Source organism: Podarcis bocagei (assembly GCF_964188305.1).
Source record: "Podarcis bocagei genome assembly, chromosome: 4".
In the NCBI taxonomy this organism is placed as follows: domain Eukaryota; kingdom Metazoa; phylum Chordata; class Lepidosauria; order Squamata; family Lacertidae; genus Podarcis; species Podarcis bocagei.
Window position 1 is genome coordinate 35,967,419 of NC_138128.1, and position 21,247 is coordinate 35,988,665.

Here is a 21,247-nt window from a genome sequence, read left to right on the forward strand (position 1 = left end):
GCGCGTCCGCGGAGCCTCGTTAACTCTTGGCTTCTCCCGCGAAGGCGGGGGGGGGGGGAGAGACAGACGCGGGAGGGGGGGCGGAGAGCTAAGGCTGCACTTCCGGCGCTTCCTCCCGGCGGCGGGGTGGGCTCGACGGATGGTCCAGAGAGCCGCGTCGAGCGCAGACGAGGCGTCGGGTTTCGCTTCGGACGCTGCTGCTGCTGCTCCTGCTCAGCCATGGTGAAAATCAGCTTCCAGCAGCCGGCGGCGGGGCTCAAGCCCGAGAAAGAGGCGGCGGCGGCGGCGGCAACAGGAGCCAACTATGGAGCCAAAGCCGAGGTCCTCTTGCCCCACGACTTGGTGAGTGGCGGCGGCTGGGAGCGCCTTTAGCTCAAAGGATAATGATAATAATAATAACAACACATTAAATAAAGGGAAAGCGTTTCGATGTCAAGGGATGGGTTCCATTAGGGGGACTTGAAAAGAAAATGAGGCCCGGAGAGTTGCTTGGGACGGAGCCCCCTGGAATGCACAGCGCGATCCGCTGCAGAGCCCGGCCGGGGCGGGACGGGCTTGCCTGCCGGCTTTTCCCTTGCAAGCGCCGACCGGCCGGACGGGCGAGCGGAGCGGAAGGAAGAAAGTCGCCTGCTTCCCTCTCGCCCCCGAGGGAGGGCAGAAAATGGACGCGTTTTGGGTAAAGGGAGGCTGTGCGGTGGTAGAAAAGTGGGGCAGGATTGCGGGTCGGGGGGGCGCATGATGGCGAGAGGGCGCGTCATGGCGCGCAGCCCTTCCCGTTCGCTGGCGAGCCTTGTCCCGCGGCGTTTCCCCTTCTGCCGCAGGGTCCGGGGCTCCTGAGGGTGCCCGCCCAAGCCCCTCGGTTGCGGGGCCGGGGAGGCACTTGGAGGCGCCCGCCTTGGGCTCCTGCATCCGTAGAACGCGAGAGAGGAGTCGGAAAGTTACAGCAGGAAGAGGCCTGGCGCCGAGTTGTAGCAACAGTCCAGCAGCCCCAGCCGTAGAGGCAGCTCGTAGCTCCCCGCAGGCGGAGGCAACTTTTGCCCATCCCTGAAGTCTCGGGTTATTTATTTATTTTTCAGGAATGACCGGAAAAACGGGCGCTTTGACCACGAGTTCTTCCCCCACCCCACCCCCGTCCCATTCGGGCACCATCATTTGATAAACCCAACTATAGGAAACTGTAAAATACGTCTTAGAACTCCTGATCTTGTGCAGATATTTTTCCCACAGAGCGTTTGTTTCTCAACATTTATATCCCACCAAGAGTCTCGAGGAAGTGCAATTATTCCCTCCCTCCGTTTTTGGTCTTCGCAAAACAACAACCCTGAAAAGTAGATTGAGGCTGAGCAAGAAACTGCTCTGAGGTGATCCATTGTTCTCTTGCCAAGTGTGGATTTGAATCTGGATCTCCTTGTTTCTAATCAGACACACAAACCACTAGGCCACGCTGTTCTCTCCTGACCAGGGCCTGCTGATCAGGGAAGGGCTTCTGGGCCAAGGCAAGAGGGGGATAAGCATAGCTGTCAACTTTTCCCTTTTCTTGCGAGGAATCCTATTCGGAATAAAGGAATTTCCCTTTAAAAAGGGGAAACGTTGACAGCTATGGAGATAAGCTATCAGACATGCTAGACCTTTGTTGTCTCCCATGTTGAAGATTAAAAAAAAAAGTATGTGGGGCTTGTTGGTTTTTTTGAACCCAGGGTCCAATCCGTGGCCTAGAAAAAAGGCTGTTTCAGCTGTGGTTCCCCTAGTTGAGAAACCAGCATCTCCACAGTGAGTGGTGCTTTGGGTCTGTTTAGATTCCCTCCACCCCTGGGGTTTGCCCTGCTGACTGTGACCTGCTGAGTTTGGGGTTTGCTGTTGATTCTTCCCCTCTCCTGCCCCCTTGAATAGAATCAGTGGTTGGCATTCTTTGGCGAGATTTCAAAATATCCAGTTACAAAGCTGAGGGAAGCAGCCAAAAGGTTTCTGGGCTATAGTGGCTGTGTCCTTTACCGCAGGGGGCTCTTGCTAGTGTTTCTCTCTATATCAGTTCCTATCCAGTGGGTGGGTGGGGAGGTGCTGAGCTGCCTCCATGATCTCTTCTAAAATAATGGGAGCCTGACTTCATCCTTTGTCGTTTGTGTGTGCTGCATAATATCTGCCCCTGTTTTCATCACACCAGGAATCTCCGCTTGACTCCCGCAAATTGCATTGCACTGCCTCTGTTTACTCCACACAATTTCTCTTTCTAACTCGCTGTCCCGCTCCGCCCCCATGAATAGCCTGCAGGACATCCAGCATGCTTAGATAATGTTCTCATTCAGCCAGATTGCTGAGCATTTCCAGAGGCTTTCACTGACATGAGGAATGCGCAGAAAACAGAGAAACGAGAAGCGTTGTAAAATGGAGGTTTGGATGACCAGGATTCTTCTACATTTGAGTTTAAAGTTTTGTACAGAGCACACACCTTTTGTTCATTTGTTCTGTTATAGCATCCTCCTTCCCAAAGGAGCCCGGGGGAAGCACTTTTCCATTCCTCCATTTATATATGCGCCATTTATCTTAAATTATTGGCAGGGGTGGGGAGTGTGTTGCAATGACAGCTGCCTACCGTTTTGTTCCTGTAGATGTGTTCTTGTTGAGTGGTTCAGGAAGTGAACAAATTAAGGTCTCTCCCACTGTTGCCAGAACTGGGTGTGCAGAAGAAGCTGCTTTATACGGACCATTGGGCTACATAGCCCAGTCAGGCTGGTAGTGGCTGTTCTCTGTCTTCCCCACCATGACCCTTTTAATGCAGGTGTGGGAAAGATTTGGCCCACCAAGTGTTGCTGAACTACAACTTTCATCATCCCAGCCATTGGCTGTGTTTGCTGATACGGACTGTAGTTCAGCAAGTTTGGAGGGCCAGAGGTTCCCAGCCCTGGAGATGCCAAGATCGAACCTGGAAACATCTTTTGTGCAGCATGCAGAGCACCACACTTCTACCAATAAGCTATAGTCCCCATACCTGCTGTATGATCTGCACTTGTTCTCATTGGATTTGTAGCTTGGAGTTCTCTACCCAGATAAAGAACAATTCTGCACCATGTTAACCCAGATTCTGATCCTAGGGAAAGCTGAATTCCGCAATCACAACGCAGTTTGCAAATTGACACAATTTTCGTAATATACTCCGCAATTTCAAATCTTTTGCTTCATTTGCCTTTGCTATTATGGGAAAATTCAAGGAGCTATGCAGGACTGTGAACTCATTGAAACTCCTCTTTAGAATCCTAAAGGCTAGAAACTTTTAAAAATCAGACCTTGTGGTTGTGCCTTCAGAATAGTATTTTCCATGGTTTCCCTCCTCTTTGCACTTGTGTGGAATAACCAGAATTATCACCATATTCATGTTGGAGAAGGCTCCTGGCACAGTTTTGCCTACTTGTAAATTTATAGTGCTAAACTGACTTTCCATGGCAACGGGCAGTGGTGACATCACTGTACCATGAGAAAGATGCTGGCAGGGATTCCTGACATGCTTTTTTCCAGTTAAAATGAAGAAAAAGATAATTTCTAACACCATTGAATGCGCTACAGTGGTACCTCTGGTTAAGAACTTAATTCGTTCTGGAGGTCCATTCTTAACCTGAAACTGTTCTTAACCTGAAGCACCACTTTAGCTAATGGGGCCTCCCACTGCCACAGCCGCACGATTTCTGTTCTCATCCTGAAGCAAAGTTCTTAACTTGAGGTACTACTTCCGGGTTAGCGGAGTCTGTAACCTGAAGCATTTGTAACCCAAAGCATTTGTAAGCTGAGGTACCACTGTACTAGGATTGGTGTTCCCTTGCAGTCATCTTGCAGCCCTTTTCCAAATCCAAGGTGAAGAGAGACTTGTAAAAGTTGTTTTTATTTTTCCTTTTCTTAAAAAACTATTACAATAAAAAAATTTAAAAAAACTTAAACTACTCTAGAATTTATTTTATGAATATTATAAAACTGAGTGAACACAAATCTGTATCTTCTCCAAGCTATGCAGCTTGCATTTGAAAGGAGCAGCGACATGAATATTATGCAATCATTTTACTTTCTTACTTCAAGTTGAGTGCGTCGTATCTCAACTACTAGGATGTTTAGATGACTGATACTGAGCAAGCTGGGCTACAGCTTTTGTCTGAGGCTCCTCCCATAGAATTCAGAGTCAGAATCCTTGCTAATCTACTTCAAGTCACTCAGAGATCTACTAGCATATTTCATCCGACCTTCCCTCCATTTCTGCTTTGTACAGGGGAATAGGAAGCTCCATTATACAGAGTCACACTATCGGTCCATTTAGCTCCATGTTGCCCACACTGACTGACAGCAGCTTTCCGGGATTTTAGGTGGGGGACATTCCTAGCCCTACCTGGAGATGCTGGGGATTGGATCTCGAATCTTTTGCATGCACAACTGCAGGCACAAGCTCCTCTTCCTCTCCTCCCACCTGAAACCCCTTTTTGCTCCCAAAAATCTGCTTCAGAAGGTTGGGGAACTCTGCAAACCCAGGTGGGGGGAGATGAGGCAGAGAAGGATGGAGAAGTCATGTTGCACAAGCAGGCTCGCACCACTGAATGTCACTTAAGGTACAAGCCTTTAACACCTGTGCAATTTCTTCCCTCCCGCTATGGAAAGTGGTTCCAGGACAAGGAAATCTGGGTGGCTCCAGTTGCTGTCAGACCATAAGCTCTTGGCATTGGGCATGCTGAGAAGGGTTGGTGGGAGTTAGAGTCCAACAACATGAAGGGACTCCGTTTCTGCCTCCTAGTTTTAGAGTCACCCTGAGGGGGCTGGGGAAACAACTGTTGGGAATTTGCATTTGTTGGTCTCCCTCTCAACCCACTCCCCTTTCCACATGACGGTGTACATTTGTCTTCCACCATGGGCTGATAATCCTGCACTTCTCTGATAGAGGAAAAAGGGTTAAGCAGCCAGGGTTTTATTGAATTCCCTTGTTCTGATTGCACACCCACACGAATCAGCACCCTGCCACTTCTTTCATTCGTGCAGTGACAAAGCTATGCATTAATTAGAAAAGCAGCTTTATTGGGTATTTTGTGCATGGCCTGCTGCCTGTAGCCTCTGCTTAGGGCAGGTGGGTGAGCATTGTTTCTCAAAACACATGGCTGGTGTCAAGGATGCAATCAGACACATCATTGTGATTGTTCTCTTCAAGTGTCTTCATTTGAGATCCCAAGTGTCTGTGACTCTCTGTGGCTTTGCACGAGTACCACATTTCATATGCTCTCTGCTGAAAAACTGCTTGCCGTGAAGACTGCATGTAGTACCTTTTCTATTCTAAAGCAAAGCTTTTGAAACAGCCTGTATGCATAATTGCGTCCTGGTTTCTGTTGATGTGAGGAAACAAGAGCCATAGGCTGTGCTCCAGACTTCTGGGGTCATGAGGATCTAGCTCAAAGCCAGGTGCCAGCAAGAGTTCTTGGGTGCTAGAGAGGACAAGGTGAGAGGTTATAGGCAGTTTACATGTGCAGCAAGAATAGTTCCCCTCCCCTCCACCTAGCTCAGGATGTCCACTCCAGTAATCTATAACTTTTCCGACCTGGAACCTGCCCTCAATTCACACATGCCTTTAGGGACCCACTTCTTAATTTTTCTTCACTAATACATTAGTACGGCCATTGTGTTGCTGTTGCAACACATATTAAATCAGGCTGTGCCCAGTAGTGGCTTACACGACCCACTGGGTAAGACAAATGGCATACACTGACTAGTAGCGACACTCCAGCTTTTCAAAAATGGGACATTTCTGGCCCTACCTGGAGGTGCTGGGGTTTGAACCTGGGCAAAGCAAGCAGTGATATATAAACTAACTGCCAAATGGCACCTTAACGTTACGTTCGCCACAATGGAATGTCTAGGGGTCAATTAAATTATTTCATTCCATTTCTAAAGGTAAAGGTAAAGGGACCCCTGACGATTAGGTCCAGTCGTGGCCGACTCTGGGGTTGCAGCGCTCATCTCGCTTTATTGGATGAGGGAGCCGGCGTACAGCTTCCAGGTCATGAGGCCACATGACTAAGCCGCTTCTGGCGAACCAGAGCAGCGCATGGAAACGCCTTTTACCTTCCCGCCGGAGCAGTACCTATTTATCTACTTGCCCTTTGACGTGCTTTCGAACTGCTGTGTTGGCAGGAGCAGGGACCAAACAATGGGAGCTCACCCCGTCATGGGGATCCGAACTGCCGACCTTCTGATTGGCAAGCCCTAGGCTCTGTGGTTTAACCCACAGCGCCACCTGCATCCCATTTCATTTCTACACCGCTTTATATTTCAAAGAACAAAAAATCTCAAAGCAGTTAGAAACACATTAAAACAATCCAGAATAAAACAAATTCAAGCTTCAAGGAAAATATATCAGATCCTTCTCTAAATGACATTTTGCTTTCCCCTATTTATTTGCCTACAGAATTTAGGCAAAAGTACTGTAGGAAGCCAGAGCGGTGTAGTGGTTAGAGTGCTCGACTAGGACTTGGGAGATCAGGGTTCAAATCCCCACTCAGCCATGAACCTCAATGGGTTACCTTGGAGCCAGTCACAGCTTCTAAACCTCACAGGGTTATTGTAGGGATTAACTGAGAAGGGGGTGGACCATGTACTCCTCGCAGAAAAAGGTAATTAATAAGCTCTTCTGCTTACTTGCTTAAGAAAGCTGGGGATGGGGCAGCCAGATGGAGATGTCTGAACCAACCTGGCATCCAGAGAGCTCCATGTGGTTGCATTTGGATCCGCACAAGTCGCAAAATGCGTTTGGCACGTGGAAATTTCTAATACTACAGAGCAGAGGCTCTGCTGCTGAGCTGCAATTAGTGGATCTGGTGCTCTTGTGCAACAAAGCCATGATAGAAACATGGAATTTTTTTGGTAAGAAAAGCAGGAAAAGGTGCTGGAAGGTTATTGTATAACCTCCATGCAAGCAAATTGGAATGAATGAACTGCAGTGTGGTGTGACCTCTGTAAATGTTGTTCAAACAGATCAGGATGAACGGTGAGTAATGGGGTTGTCTGGAAGAGCTCTTAGCAACATTTGCTAAGGACATATAGCGGCACTGAGATGCTGGTGGATATGCCCACCACTTCAAGAATTCATTGTTATGCCGCTCAGGAAACTGTGTGCCTGTTCTCCAAACCCATGTGTTTTTTTCTAGGCAGGGGGCTCTTAACCAGCGTTGCCTGCAAAGCTCTCAATGCGGAACAGAAATAATCTGCCAAACTCACAAAATGCACACATTCTTTGTGAGCACATTTTAGCTGAGGTCATTTTCATATTGCAATCTTAGTACAATACAGTATATAAGCCCTTTGGGAGCTGCAGACTGTAGTGGAAGAAATAAATAAATGGGGAAAGAATATCGAGGTCCCAGCAGAATAGAAATGGGAAGATTTCAGGGCAAGTCATAAATAATGATGCCGTTCCCTCTGTGTAATTGAATGTTCCCATCCCTGGAAAACAACAACAGAGGACCAAAATGTGATAAGAGGTGAAGGGCTGAGTGTCCTTTGCACCTTATTTGGGGGAAATGGTCTAGGATGGCAAAAGCTGAAAAATGAAACAGATGAAACAGCTTTGGAAAGCTAAGTGGGCAGGGGAGATGAAAGGACTTCTTTCTGACGGTACTGAACTTGGGTAAACTTGCTTTAATTTCCTTCCTCTTGTTTACATCAGCGGAAATCTCATTGATCAAACCTGCCCAGATACAAGCAACTGTAAGCTTGGCTGTCGCTTATTACATCTAACCTTGAACTTTATCAATGGCAACTGATTTCCTGCTGATAAAAAGGTTGCAAACGACTCTGGGGTTGCGGCACTCATCTCGCTTTGAAGGCCGAGGGACCTGGCATTTGTCCACTTCCGCAGACAGTCCCCCCCCCCCCCGGGTCACGTGGCCAGCATGACTAAGCTGCTTCTGGCGAAACCAGAGCAGTGCACGGAAACGCCGTTTACCGTTCCACCGGAACCTATTTATCTACTTGCACAGTGTGCTTTTTAACTGCTAGGTTGGCAGGAACTGGGACCGAACAACGGGAGCTCACCCTTTTGCGGGGATTCGAACTGCCGGCCTTTCGATCAGCAAACCCAAGTGGCACAGAGGTTTAACCCACAGCGCCACCCGTGTCCCTGTTGATACACACACATAAATTACCGTATTTTTCGCTCTATAAGACGCACCAGACCACAAGACGCACCTAGTTTTTGGAGGAGGAAAACAAGGAAAAAAATACTCTGAATCGCAGAAGCCAGAACAGCAAGAGGGATCGCTGCGCAGTGAAAGCAGCAATCCCTCTTGCTGTTCTGGCTTCTGGGATAGCTGTGCAGCGTGCATTCACTCCATAAGATGCACACACATTTCCCCTTACTTTTTAGGGGGAAAAAAGTGAGTCTTATAGAGCAAAAAATGCGGTATATATAATACACAGGCATACAACCCACCCTGTTTAGGAGGTCCAGGTGTCTTTTGTACCCTGCCTTCACAAACATCCTTATTTCACCTGCAAGTGCTGCATTTCCCCCTTAATCGGCTCTGGTTTATTTTGAGTTATTTTCCTCTTGCGCTCCCATGATTTTGGGTCAGGTTTGCTGTACTGCAAGAAGAGGAGGCATGAAAGGAAGAGCGGGAGATACTTGCTCTAGGCCAGAGGCTCTCAAACTTTCCACCCTCAGAACCCAGTTGAAAGGGCTACAAATACCGAGGCTCCAACTATCACAAAATAGCTGTGTCAAGGTTATAGCCAGTTTCAAAACGGTGGTGGAGGCAGACGTAATAAAACAAATGGCAATTGTTGGCAACATTTTCTATTGCTTTCTAACCCCTCTTTTAAAAATGGATTGTTTGCCACTGTGAGTTCCCTGCAGCAGGGAGTTCCACAGGGCAGCTTTACTCAAGCTTAGCGCATACATTGGGTTCTCCTGAAATTCTTTTTGTTTTAGGCAAAATGTGATGACGCAGAAGCTCCTCGCAAGTATTTTGAGTAGCCTCCTGTAGCTTCTCTCCATCTCCTTTCACACTTGTCCTCTGTGCCTACCCCCAATCTGACAGTTTCTTTCATCCTTCCTACCTGGGCCTTCTACATTCACTCCTTCCTCCTAACAGCTTCCATGTTTTATCCCCTTCTTCTCTTATCCCCAGTTTATTATTCTCGCTTTTGGAGATGCTTCTGCTAGCACCTGCCCAACCCAAAGTATACCTAGTCAGGGCTGGGTGGGTTATAGCGCAGAGGCCTTCCTGCCTGAAAGTGGGTTGAGGCTCCCTAGTAGTCCCTGACCCAAGCTGGAAAAAACATGGCTCTAGACGGATTTCCTATTAATAATGAATATATTTCCATCCGTGTTTTCTCCCTGAACCAATCTAGCATTGTTTCCAAGGAAAGAAGAAGAAGAAAATGTCTCAGAATAACTCAGTCAATCCTGGTGTGTGTTAATTTATTAACCTGCCCTAAAATGGGCCAGATGTTTTTCATGGTCCTTTTGTTTTATAACAAGTTTGGGAAAGCCTGCCTTTTCATAGCTTGTTTGTTTTTTGCCATTCTGTGCCTGCCGCTCGTTGCTCTGCTTGGTTTTCTGCAGCAGACTGTGCACCAAGCTGATCCACTCCTTCCTTTATTGGATCGTACACTCCTATATATCCTGCCTGCCAACTGGGACAGACTTAAAATGCCAGAGCATGCTTCCTGTTCTCACCCCCTTACTTCAGGGCCCTCCCAGCTCTGACTATGCCCACCCCACCCACTCCCAACTGAACTGTGGAGTATCTGTGGTGTTCATGGAGCTCAGCCAAGCTACACAACCTGCCTTGTTGATTAGTTTATTATTTTTCTTCCTTGCCGCCCTGGTGGAATGCTCGCTTCTCGCCTCTGCCGAATTGCATATGTCTGTTGCGTACAGGGGCTGCTGCAAATAAGCTCATTTAATGTTTTCGTGCAGTGCATCCTGAGCCATACCTTGTTTTAAGGATTTGCAGCCACAGGCTTGCTCTCAACAGTGACCCTTCATTGTTTTCCTAGACTGTGTGCCTGATGTTACTGTGTTGAATTAGCATTATCATTGTGCAGGCTGATCTCATGAGCGCTGGAACAGTGATGTAATGCCACACGCCAGATTCCAGTTGCCCGTTTGAAATTTATTTATCTTTGCCCCTCAGATGTGTCCAAGGCAGTGTGCAAAGCTTAAATTAGAAAAGGTTAGTTAGCAAAACAGGACCTGAAACCAGTTTGGTGTCGTTTTGTTAAGTACAGACGGAAGAAACCACAGTTTCCCCAAGTTATGGACATAACAGGAAATTGTGGTTTATTCAGAACTGTATGTGAGTTTGCAACCTACAGCCTTTGCATGTGAACAAGGAGGGGAAGAGATGGGAGGGCAAAGCACCCAAGGCTCTTTGCACTGTCTTCTTTGTAACTAAACTAAACTAAACAAAAATGGTTCACTGCTACTTTTGAGTCCTGATTATATAAACAAAGCAACAAAATTATTGTATGCTAAATATTGGGGAAAATAAAACAAGTTACAGGATTATGCAATAGTGCCAAAGATCAAAATGACTATGAATTAAGGAGGACAAATTCTGGATATTTTTTAAATCAAAAGTTATGATTTTTTTCTGATTTTTTTGTGACATGGTTTTTGAATATTACAAAACAAATAAAATATGAGCCACTTGGTCTGCAGAAACATACCCTCCAACATTTAGCCATTGAAAAAAGAGACATCCCATTCCATAATTATAATTTTACTATTTATACTCCACACATCTTATTGGGTTGCCCCAGCACTCTGGGCAGCTTCCAACATATATAAAAACCTAATAAAACATTAAACATTAAAAAAATTCCCTATACAGGATTACCTTCAGATGGCTTAGGGGTGTTTGTGTGGTGAATAACTCCATACCCTCCAACATTTCTCCAGTGAAAATAGGGACATCCTAAGGAAAAGCAGGACATTCTGGGATCAAATCAGAAACTGGGATGGCTTCTCTAAATCAGGGACATCCCTGGAAAATAGGGACACTTGGAGGGTCTGTAGAAACATCATATCTGTATAGGGATTCCATAGTAAGTAAATACAGTGTCCATATTGTTGAAGGGGATGCTGAGGCTGAAGGAGAATGACTTGCTTAAATCTACCTAGTGAGCTTATGGCAGGGGCAGAATTTGAGTTGAGGCCTTCCTGGTTCAGAGCACACTGTCTTTACTGCTCTTGACTACATCACAAAATTTAGTACAGAATACAAATCACACACTAGCAGTAGCATACCTGTTTGCAGACTACCTGTTTTCAAGCTTTGCTTTGTTTGCTTGGCACAATTTGGAAACAATAATAATCAAAAAACTGAAAAAGGTCTGCTGTTCATCATGGGAAACAAACTTTCTGAAATGTTTTACTCTGTATTGCCGTCTTGACTCCTCTTATCTTCTGAAAATATTCTATTCAGCACTGAGAAATCCTGATCAGTGTTTAAGCATGTCTTTCATTGCCCATACCAATATTTTTGTTACCTTGTGTCCTTCTTTTAAACAGGAGGAGCAGCCCTTGCCTTTTCCAGTGGAGACCAGGAAGCCTCTTAGTCGCATCTTCTACTGGACGATGATGATGCTGTTGTTGCTCCTCGGCCTGATTTTGACATCGATGTATGTCTACAGATACTTCTCTTATACTTTCCCAAATCAGGTATGTATGGGGCATTGTGAAGGGTCTCCACCTCGTCCCCCCAGGATTCTCAAAGTTCATGTTGACTTAACCTATTGCCATATCTCCATTAGTCATTTGATTACTTCATGTCTCCCCCGCCCAAGGTTCATTTATCATTCATAGCTCACTTTTGCTTCCTAGGGAAGCCCAGATCCCCAAACAGCAGACAAAAACAAAAAGCCAGAATGAAAGATCTCTGCTGTATATAACAAAATGCAGCATAGATCAAAATATAAAACACGACAAAGGCAAATTCATATCAAAGCAGTGTCAGCAAAACAATAAAACTGTTAGATACATAAGAATTAATTAAACAACAATCTTCTGACCTTAATGTTCCCATCCCTTTTCCATGGTACCGACAGATTATAATTTTCCTGAGAACTCCAGGGTGGAGACTGAGAGAGAGGTGGACCACAGCACTTAATTTCCCATCTTTAATATTAATCTGCAATTTTCATTTCCAATTTTCACTTCTCTTTCTTGAGTACATTCCTGGCTCTCTTTTTACTCACTGGAGAGTTTGCTCTGTACGTACGCTACGGTGTAGGTTTGTGTAAAATGTGTTCTGTGAGGTGATATTTAAGCAACGCAGGTGGGAAGCTGAGACTTGTCTGGTCCCAGAGAACAGGAGGTAGGAAAAATGGGAAATGTTGTTGTTGTTGTTGTTGTTGTTGTTGACTCATCATGTGCTTGATTTTGAGTTACATAGAAGCTTTGGGCAGAGAGGCAGCACTTACTTAGAGTCACACTTGGGAGCCAGCTGCACATCATATGCAAATGTGTGCAACAAAGCCCCAACTGTCGCTTGTTTTAAAAGAAAAGCGGCTTCAGGAGGCAGCCATGTTGAGGTTGTTTGTTGTATTTGCCTCATCTTAAGGGCCTTAGCTCAGTGTGTCAGATGCAGAAAGCTCAAGCTTCAGCCCCTGGTCTCTCCAGAGGTGGGTGGGAAACACATGTCTAAAACCATGGAGAGCTCGTAGTGGAGCCTTCACAGCTAATGCAGAATTTGGTGGCCAAGACAGCATGAAGCACCATCCGCTGTTCCTGTGTGAAAGCTTTTTCTGTGACTCTTGCAACAAAGGTCAAAGAGCCCCTGCATTTACGACCACCCTTTTTATTTCCACAGTATGGCCTGGAAGATCAGGAGCAGGAGATGCTCTGCCAGCTTTTCTACGTAGACGAATTGAGGGAGCAGCTGGAGCTGCATGAGAACGTGAGGATTTACCTCGGCGAGAATTATGAGCAGATCAGCATCCCAATGCCCCACTTTGGTGAAAGCGACCCTGCAGATATTATCCATGACTTTCAGAGGGTAAGGAACGAGCAACGTGCTACGGATATTATGACAGCTTCTGAGGAAGGGCTGCACCTTGGCGTCTCCTGAATATGCTTGTAGCAGCTTCAGAGACTTGCAGGAGTGACAGGACAGGAAGCTCACGTGAGATGCAGTTTTCCTGACCATGTTTTTAGTACAGCTTTCAAAAGAGGTTTCTGCTCAGTTAGGTGTACCAGTTCCTTTTCCTAACATTACGTCACGGGTATCTCCTGTAAGCAGAGCTTGTACTAGAAGGATCTTTCAAGAAGAGGATGCACTAATGGTTAATCTTTGATGTTGCATGAGAGGTACTAAGGTTGCTTAGGCTGAGGGATCCTGGGTTGTTGGAGGAAACCTCTGCTGCTCTTTCACCAAGAGCAACATAGCCTCCCTTGTTTGAGCTCATTCTGCCTGTTTTTCCTTTCAGGGTCTGACTGCCTACCTTGACATCAGCTTGGATAAATGCTATGTCATTGAGCTGAACACCACCACTGTCATGCCACCTCAGAGTTTCTGGGAGCTGTTGGTTAACGTAAAGGTAGGGGGGAATTGTTCCTTATTCTCACAGGGGTGCTTTGAAGATAAAATGGAGCGGACACATGAAATAGAATAGATAAAAATAAATGTGCACAGTCTGAAACACAGGGCAGGATTCACCTTACGAACACCAGGGCTTTTGCTTGTGCAGGTGGGACTTTCCCCCTCATTTTCTTTCCTGGAACAGCCCCTTAGTCGAGGGGGAGAGGGATGGGAGAACCCTCTGAATAGTGTGCACTGGGTGGGGACATCACAAATTGAACATGTGTAAATGAGGGGGTTGCCTGCATGTTGTAAACTGCCTTGATATACTTTATAGAACTGTTGATTATCAATATTTAAATAAAAATAAATAGATATAGTCGGTCATCCAAGCCTGGATTTAACAAATAGATATTGCCAGGAAATGCGTAGTCAGCCTTGCATACATGCTATCTCCTTCCGTGATGCAGATAAACAGATAGCTTGACTTTTACAGAACAGCTCTGCTGGCATTGGAGAACTCTCCTTAATTGACTGAGACAGCAATATTTTACAACAGGCTATTGATTTAGCTTGATGTGGCAGCACAACAGCATAGCAATGTGTTAAGATGCCCTGCTCCCATTGAGTTTTCTTAATCTCCCAGGAGATAATCAATCACTGGGTCAGGAAGTGGGGTGGGAGGGCATCTGTGGCTTGGGATGCTTGCCAGGGGAACTGCCTATTCAGCTGATGCCATTCTGATGGTATCACTGTGGGATCTCTCTGCTTGCCTCCTCTGCGGTTTTGGAATGTGTAGGTCAGTTTGCTGGTGGTAAGCTTGTTTGCTTAGTAGATGGTCTTGTGTTGGGGCAAGTGTCTGCTTTTTAAAATTAATTTCATTTTTTTATGCTGCCCTATAATTGTGTAATCTTAGGGTGGCTAACAGATTTAAAATTTGGGCTGGGAGTGAGGGTTGGTTAATAAAACATAAAGCAGGACTAAAAGCAGCCCAGATACCAGAAACTTAAAATAGAAGGAAAAGGCTTAACAAAATGAAAAGGTCTCTACCTGGCACCAAAATGTTATCTAGGTGTAGTTGCCAGGTGAGCCTCTCTTGATAGGGCATTATATAATCAAGGACCATCTCAATCTCATGCCATTTAAGGTTTTAAGGGTCAAAAACCATTGCTTCTATTTGTGCCCAGAAATGGTCTGGGAACCAGTGAATCTGGCAACACACCGTCCTGTTTCCTAATCGCAGTTCAGCAGTGTTGCAGCTCAGTTTTGAACTCTGAAGTTTACAGACCATCATTGGTCCTGTGCATGGTACACAATGGGAGGTCGCCCAGGGCATGGATAACTGAAGTTGGGCTATTCCTGTCCAGGTAGGGTCACAGTCAGCACCCAGCAAAGGTGCTAAAGGGCTACACCTCCTGTGCCAAATATGGTTCAAGAAGCACCCCCAGACTTCAAAACTGATTGTTCAACCCTCTCCAGAACACGCTGAACACAACTCGCTTCGCTATCTTGCTTGGGTTGAATTTCAATGTACTGAGTATCATGCGCTCTATTAATATGCCCAGGTATTGATTTAACACCTCTTTCTCTTCCCCTGAGTCGATGAAAATGAGAAGTTGGGAGTCAACCACAAACTGACTTCGCTGAAAAGCTTCCAGATGACCTCACTCTGTGGTTTCATGTAAACGTTTCAGAGCACGTAGGCAACAGAGCAGGACTCTTGTGAGGCCCTGGAGCACAAGCACCCAGAAATGAAGTGAACTCTCTTCTAGTCACAAACTATTTTCTAAAATAATTTGGCAAGTTGAAGCAGAACTACTGCAAAGCACTGCCCCCGTGTCTCAGCACAAGGCAACCTAATCCAGAAAGAAATCGTGGTCTCTTTGCTTTGTTTCTAAGGAGCAAGGATTGAATTGGCACAATCTGACCTATTTGGTCATTCAGATCAGATTGAGTATGAGGATTCTTGTATACCCAAAGATGAATGAGGACAGAGTCCTGCACTTAGCAGGCTCAAAACCAACTATATTTTATTATTCTGTCCTAATATTGTTTGCTGGAAGCCTGTGGGGTGAAGAACATTAACCCCTGCTCATTAAACTAGTTCTGTTTTCTTTCACCGACACATTCAGAGTCATATTGTGCATCTGTGACGTTGCAATATCATTTCTGATTCCCTATTTAGTGCTTCTTAACTATAATTCTAGCCTCCTGTGGCTACATTTAGACCATTGAGAAACAAAGCGACACTGAGAAGGTGGTCTGGCTCTAAATGGAACTGCAGTTTTCCAATTCCGCTAGGTGATTTGCTTCAGAAAAACAACCACCACCTCTCAAAACGTCTTCAGTGCTCTCTCTCTCTCTCTCTCTCTCTCTCTCTCTCTCTCTCTCTCTCTCTCTCAGTATTTGTGCTTTTCCTCCATGCACTCCAGGGCCAACTAGCTTGCAGCTTTAGAGATGGAGTGGGAAAGCTCTAAAGAGAGTAAGCAAAATTTGGCAGTGTTTTGATTAGATCTTCTTACCTTCCTATTGGAAAAGTGTATAATTGCATAAACTATCCTAGGAAGGACAAGCTTGCTAGTTTCCTGCAGGCGTATGGTTGCTCGCTGTGAGAAGAGGGTACAGAACTAGATGGTCCTTTGGTTTGATCCAGCAAGGCTCTTGAACAAAGATTTATCCAAGAAACCCGATGAGATCATTGCCATTTCCCCTCAACTCTATGGTTTTTTAAAAAAACAATTATTAGCGATCGGGCATTGTGTCAGCACAAGGATTTCCACTTGTGCAACAGAACGTCCCCCTCCTCTGCTGTCCCTGAGTGTGCTCCATACCCTCCTCACATCTGCTTCAGAGTGTTGGGGGGGGGGGGATCCCCAGAACAGATTTAGAGGGCATGGGGTGCGGGGCGAGAAGAGGGAAAGTTCTGCTGTGCAAGTGGAAACCCTTGTGCTGATGGAGTCTATTAGTCAGATACCACCCACTCTTAGTCATATTAGTATTTCATTATCATTGTATGTTGCACTGCATTGAGTAACATAAGGGGGGGGGAAGGTCCCTGCCATAGTGGCCCTCCAAATTAAACGTAGACTGAGGGCACCATGTAAGTTTATTATAATAATAAATATTAGTAATTTTTATTTATACCCCACCCTCCCCAGCCAAGACCGGGCTCAGGGCGGCTAACAACCAATAATAAAAACAAGTTGATTGAAATACAACTTAAAAAACAAGATTAAAATACAACATTAAAACATTAAAATACAGCCTCATCACAGGAAGAGAAAGGAAAAAAGAAAGAGGGGGAGGGAATCAAATTGATTCCAAGCCAAAGGCCAGGGGGAACAACTCTGTCTTACGGAAAGACAGGCCCTGCGGAAAGAAATCAGATCCTAGAGGGCCCTGGTCTCATGAGGCAGAGCGTTCCACCAGGCTGGAGCCAGTGTTGAAAAGGCCCTGGCTCTGGTTGAGGACAGGGGACAAAGGTGGAGGCCCCCTAGAGGGTCTATGTGTTCATTTTTGGCCTTTTGATTTATAAAAACCAATTAAGCCATGAGAAAATTCCACCTGATAGTTTGTATTGATTGTCTTCAGAAAGCTTACAAAATAATGATGTTCCTGTCAGAAGTGTGCTGCTGCTCCCAGCTGGTTTTCAAAATGCCAATTAAATCCTTTGCTGATGAAGATGAATGAATGTTGCTTGGATCAAAATATTGAAGCCCTGATAAAATCATTTCTAAAGAGCAAAGATCATGGCTGTCAGGCATAGTTTCCCCCTGAAATTTGATCCTCATCAAATAATCTGAGTAATAGTTAAGATTTTGTGAATTTAATTCTGTGGTTTCAGAAAGGGGCATACCTGCCACAAACCTACATGATCCAGGAGGAGATGATAGTGACGGAACATGTCACTGATGTGGACCAGCTTGGCTTCTACATTTATGCCCTGTGCAGGGACAAAGAGATATACAGGCTGAAGCGCAGGGCTGCGAGAAGACGTAAGTTTTTGCTGTTGCTGTTGCTTCTGGAGTTACACTGCTCAGCTGGGCTTTGAAGACAGAACAGCATTTATCTTTGCAATTTCACAGAGGATAACTATTTTATTTAGACATTTATTAACTGCCCATCAACCATGGCCACTGGTTGGTTTACAGCAAATGTCGGAAACAGTAAAATATACGCTAATGATATATTAGAACAATAAAATCAGTAAAAACATTAAACTCAACACAATATGCATAAAACCCCTCGGAAGGCTGTTAATTCATCTAGCTGATTTACAGTAGGAGTAACTGTATGCTTTTGTAAAGGGTATCATTATGATAGTCTTTATTACTGAAGCTATGTGCTTTAAAAAGAAGTTTATTTCTTTAATAGAATAAATGCCTTGATGGAGGCTAATTTTTCAAAAATGGTTATGGGGTTATTTTTGTGCTCTTGCTTCAACATCCTTGATTCTTGAACCGGTTCTATTTCAACACTCATCTGCTTTCCTCGCCACACCATGCCTTAATCTGACATTTCTTTCTACTCTCTTCCAGATATCCACCGACGTGCTGCTGAGACATGTCATCACATCCGCCATTTTGAAAACACTTTTGTGGTTGACACAGCCATTTGCCAGAAGTTGTGAGAGCTGCACTCCCAATGTAACCCTCTTGGGCTTTTCCTCTACTCATCCGCGCAGGCGTTCTTGCTCTGTCCTTGAGAGAATGTGTCTTAATTTACTTCTTGCTCCCATTGCTTGTGCATTACTAACTTCTCAGGTCACATGTGGGCAACACTGGACCTTGGGTGTCTTTGTTCTGCATTTACATTCAACATTCACACATCACTGGGCTTAAATTTAGACAGCGACCCCAAAATGTGAGTATTAGGTTTCTCTTGAGAAAGCTAGCACAACAATCTCTTCTGAAAGAGCATGAGAAGCTTGAGAATTGGGAGGCCCTACTTCAAATCTGTACCCAACCACAAAGTTATCTGAGTGACAGTGAACCAACCACTCACTCTCAGCATTACCAACTTCACAATACTGTTGTGAGGATGAATGGGGTTGATTTGTTGGTTAGGAGCTCCTTGGAAGGTGGATTATAAATGTAATAATAAAAAAGAAGAGTTGGCCTTTTTCACTAGAGTGCCACTTCCTTCTCAGCACAAAGAACCATTTGTATGAATCAATTAACAGAAAATCTGCAGTGAAATTAATTCCCTAAAAGGGCAAGGAAGCTGTATCAGTATCCTTGCAGCTCAACATTGAAATTCATGGACTTGTCATTGTAGGTCAGAGCTTTCCAAACTTTTCACGTTGGTGACACACTTTTTAGACATGCATAATTTCGCAACACAGCAGTTCAGTTTTACTAGCAAACCAGAGGCGAAACTAACTTTTTTTCAGCCTTGAGGAGCAGCGCAGGGAACATTTGCCTGCAGTCAGCACACTGACGTGTCAACACAGTTTGGAAAGCTCTGTTCTAGGCTTTACATAGCAGCATTCGTTGCCTTTCTGTGCAAGCTTGCCTGCCATTTTTTCCTCATTTCTCTGGAAGAGGCACAATCCCACAATGCAAGGGATGCGTGTACCACTGATCTGCATGCAAGATTGGTTGTGTTCTCCTGAATCTTCAGGAGAAGGAAAAGCAAACTCTTAAAATCCTGAGTTTGTAGACCAGCAAGAATAAACCATTCTGGGAGATGTTGCTGGTGAAGAGCTCAATACAGCTGGCTCTCCCAGTGTCCAGATTGTCTCACCATCTCCAAGTGAAACAGGGCCCACTAGTCTTTTTACCATTGGAGAGATGACAACTGAATTTGGACCAAATGTTTATCTTGATTGACTTATCTTTGGGGTCTTAAAAAAATGTTTCAGAATATCACTTAGCAATTCATTTTTTGCCAGATGTTTATAACGGAGGGTTTGTAGATACAACAGTCAGATTGAGCTCTTGCTTTGTAGGAATGGATTGGTTGAAATAATGATGAGGACCTCCATGCAAATAGGTCGTAGGGCTGTGATTCACCCTCCACAATAATAATAAAAAGAAAGGGATTAGTAGCATTGCACACTGGAGGAAAGATTGGCTCCCCATTTCCTTGCACACTATATACCACCCATTAGGTTTCTAAACATCAGAAGTTGAACAGTAGATTATGATCCAGGTTCCTAGACGTCTGCTCTTGTAAAAGATTGGGTAAACCAGAAAAATCAAATGCAGTTGGACTGCAGTTACACAGTTTTCTTTTTTGTGGCAGATGGAAAAATGTGGTTGAGAACACCCCTAGACAAGTAGAGTTCAGGGAATATGAGGAGGGAGAGGGATGCACAGAAGAGACCAACATTTGTTTAGCAGAACTTTGCTAAACACTTCCTACACAGTAAAAATCTCCCGGAAGATAACAGAACTAAAAGTTGTGGTTGCGTTTAATATACTGGAAATGCAAATCGCACAATCTGAAGCATCTTCATCATGTGTCTTGACCATTGAGGGCATTAATGGATCAGTCCCTGGGAGAACGTTGGTCCAGGTGTTGTATAGGGCATAGGATGCTTGTGTGGAGCTGGGAGATGGAGCAGGTGGACACAGGAAGAGAAGATCTGATATTTGTCAGAAGATCTGTGGCAAGGTTGTCTCCCATAGCATGTAGTGGGAGAGAACTGGGGGTCTCATTGAACAGCTCCCAGGTTACAGAAGGTCTGAGTTGTCAACACATCTATATTTCAGGAATGTGCCTGCATCTCGAATTGAACTCTTGGTGCTTCTGAACAAGGTTTAGGGTAGCTATGCATGCACAAATTGCAGTACAATATGTGCTTCAAGTGTTCCTATGGCATTTGCTCCCTGCGATGAAGTAGTGGCCTGGAGTGATCTGCCACTGTGCTGTCAGAAACCTGCCCAGCCAAATATAGGGCATGATGACACCTTCTCTGTAGGGCAAATTGAGTGGTTTAGCCAGTGTTAATAACAAAATGCCTAATGTCTGGCTGCTGCAAAATAGAGAAAAACTCGAAACAATGCACACATTTTGCCATGTGGAGGTGGACTCAGTGTGATTCCAATTAAAGCAGTCACAACATAGAGGCATATTACTTATAACCATCCTTGGATTTTATTTTAACTTTTACCTGCCCATGCAAACAGAATTTTCAGCTCCTTTTGAGGTATGCACTCTGCTTGGTTAGGAGTAATGTTCAAATTCCTATTGATTTTCATTGCAATTTCATCTGAATGGTACAGATCCTGAAGGGAAAGGAGCATCATAACAGTTTCTTTAGTGAGCATCGTGGCACAGTAATAAAAATCAGGCTTGCATTTTCTTCTGCGCTACTCAAGTTGGAAATCCAACCTTTTTGTGTTTGGTTGTGCATGTTTTAAGCCAGTCTTTAACCTTGGTAACTTTGTGCAAAACCTGAAACACACGGACAAGGCCTTAGTTCTTTGCTGGAGCTAAAGATGATTCAAAGAACAGAACATCAGTTATCAGGTGACGAGATGGGGGGAGGGTGGGTGGAACAAAAGAAAGACCATTAAATGCTTTATATATTTTGTCTGAAAGAAATCTTACCTTTTAGGAGAAATGAATGAGATAATAAAATATTTTACTTCTGGTTGCAGCTGTCTCTTATTTCTGTGTATGTATTCCTAAAGGATTCTCCCAGTGCTACTTTCCTAGAAAAAGAGGTGCCAGAACTTCTCTTACAGTGACAATGGTAG

The 21,247-nt window shown here is 44.9% G+C and overlaps 1 protein-coding gene across 2 annotated transcripts; it reads left to right on the plus strand.

The window, feature by feature from the left end:
* The first annotated feature begins 98 nt into the window (after nt 1-98).
* ITM2C (integral membrane protein 2C) lies at nt 99-21,144 on the plus strand. 2 transcript variants are annotated; one of them, XM_081192741.1, is made up of 6 exons: nt 99-342; nt 11,534-11,683; nt 12,834-13,019; nt 13,450-13,560; nt 17,386-17,536; nt 18,080-21,144. In XM_081192741.1, the coding sequence occupies exons 1-6, from the start codon at nt 220-222 to the stop codon at nt 18,169-18,171; spliced, it is 813 nt and encodes a 270-aa protein (XP_081048867.1). In that variant the 5' UTR covers nt 99-219; the 3' UTR covers nt 18,172-21,144. The 2 variants fall into 2 exon arrangements, with proteins under 2 accessions (XP_081048867.1, XP_081048866.1); XM_081192740.1 differs by lacking the exons at nt 99-342; nt 11,534-11,683 and adding an exon at nt 12,340-12,645.
* Nucleotides 21,145-21,247: the final 103 nt, after the last annotated feature.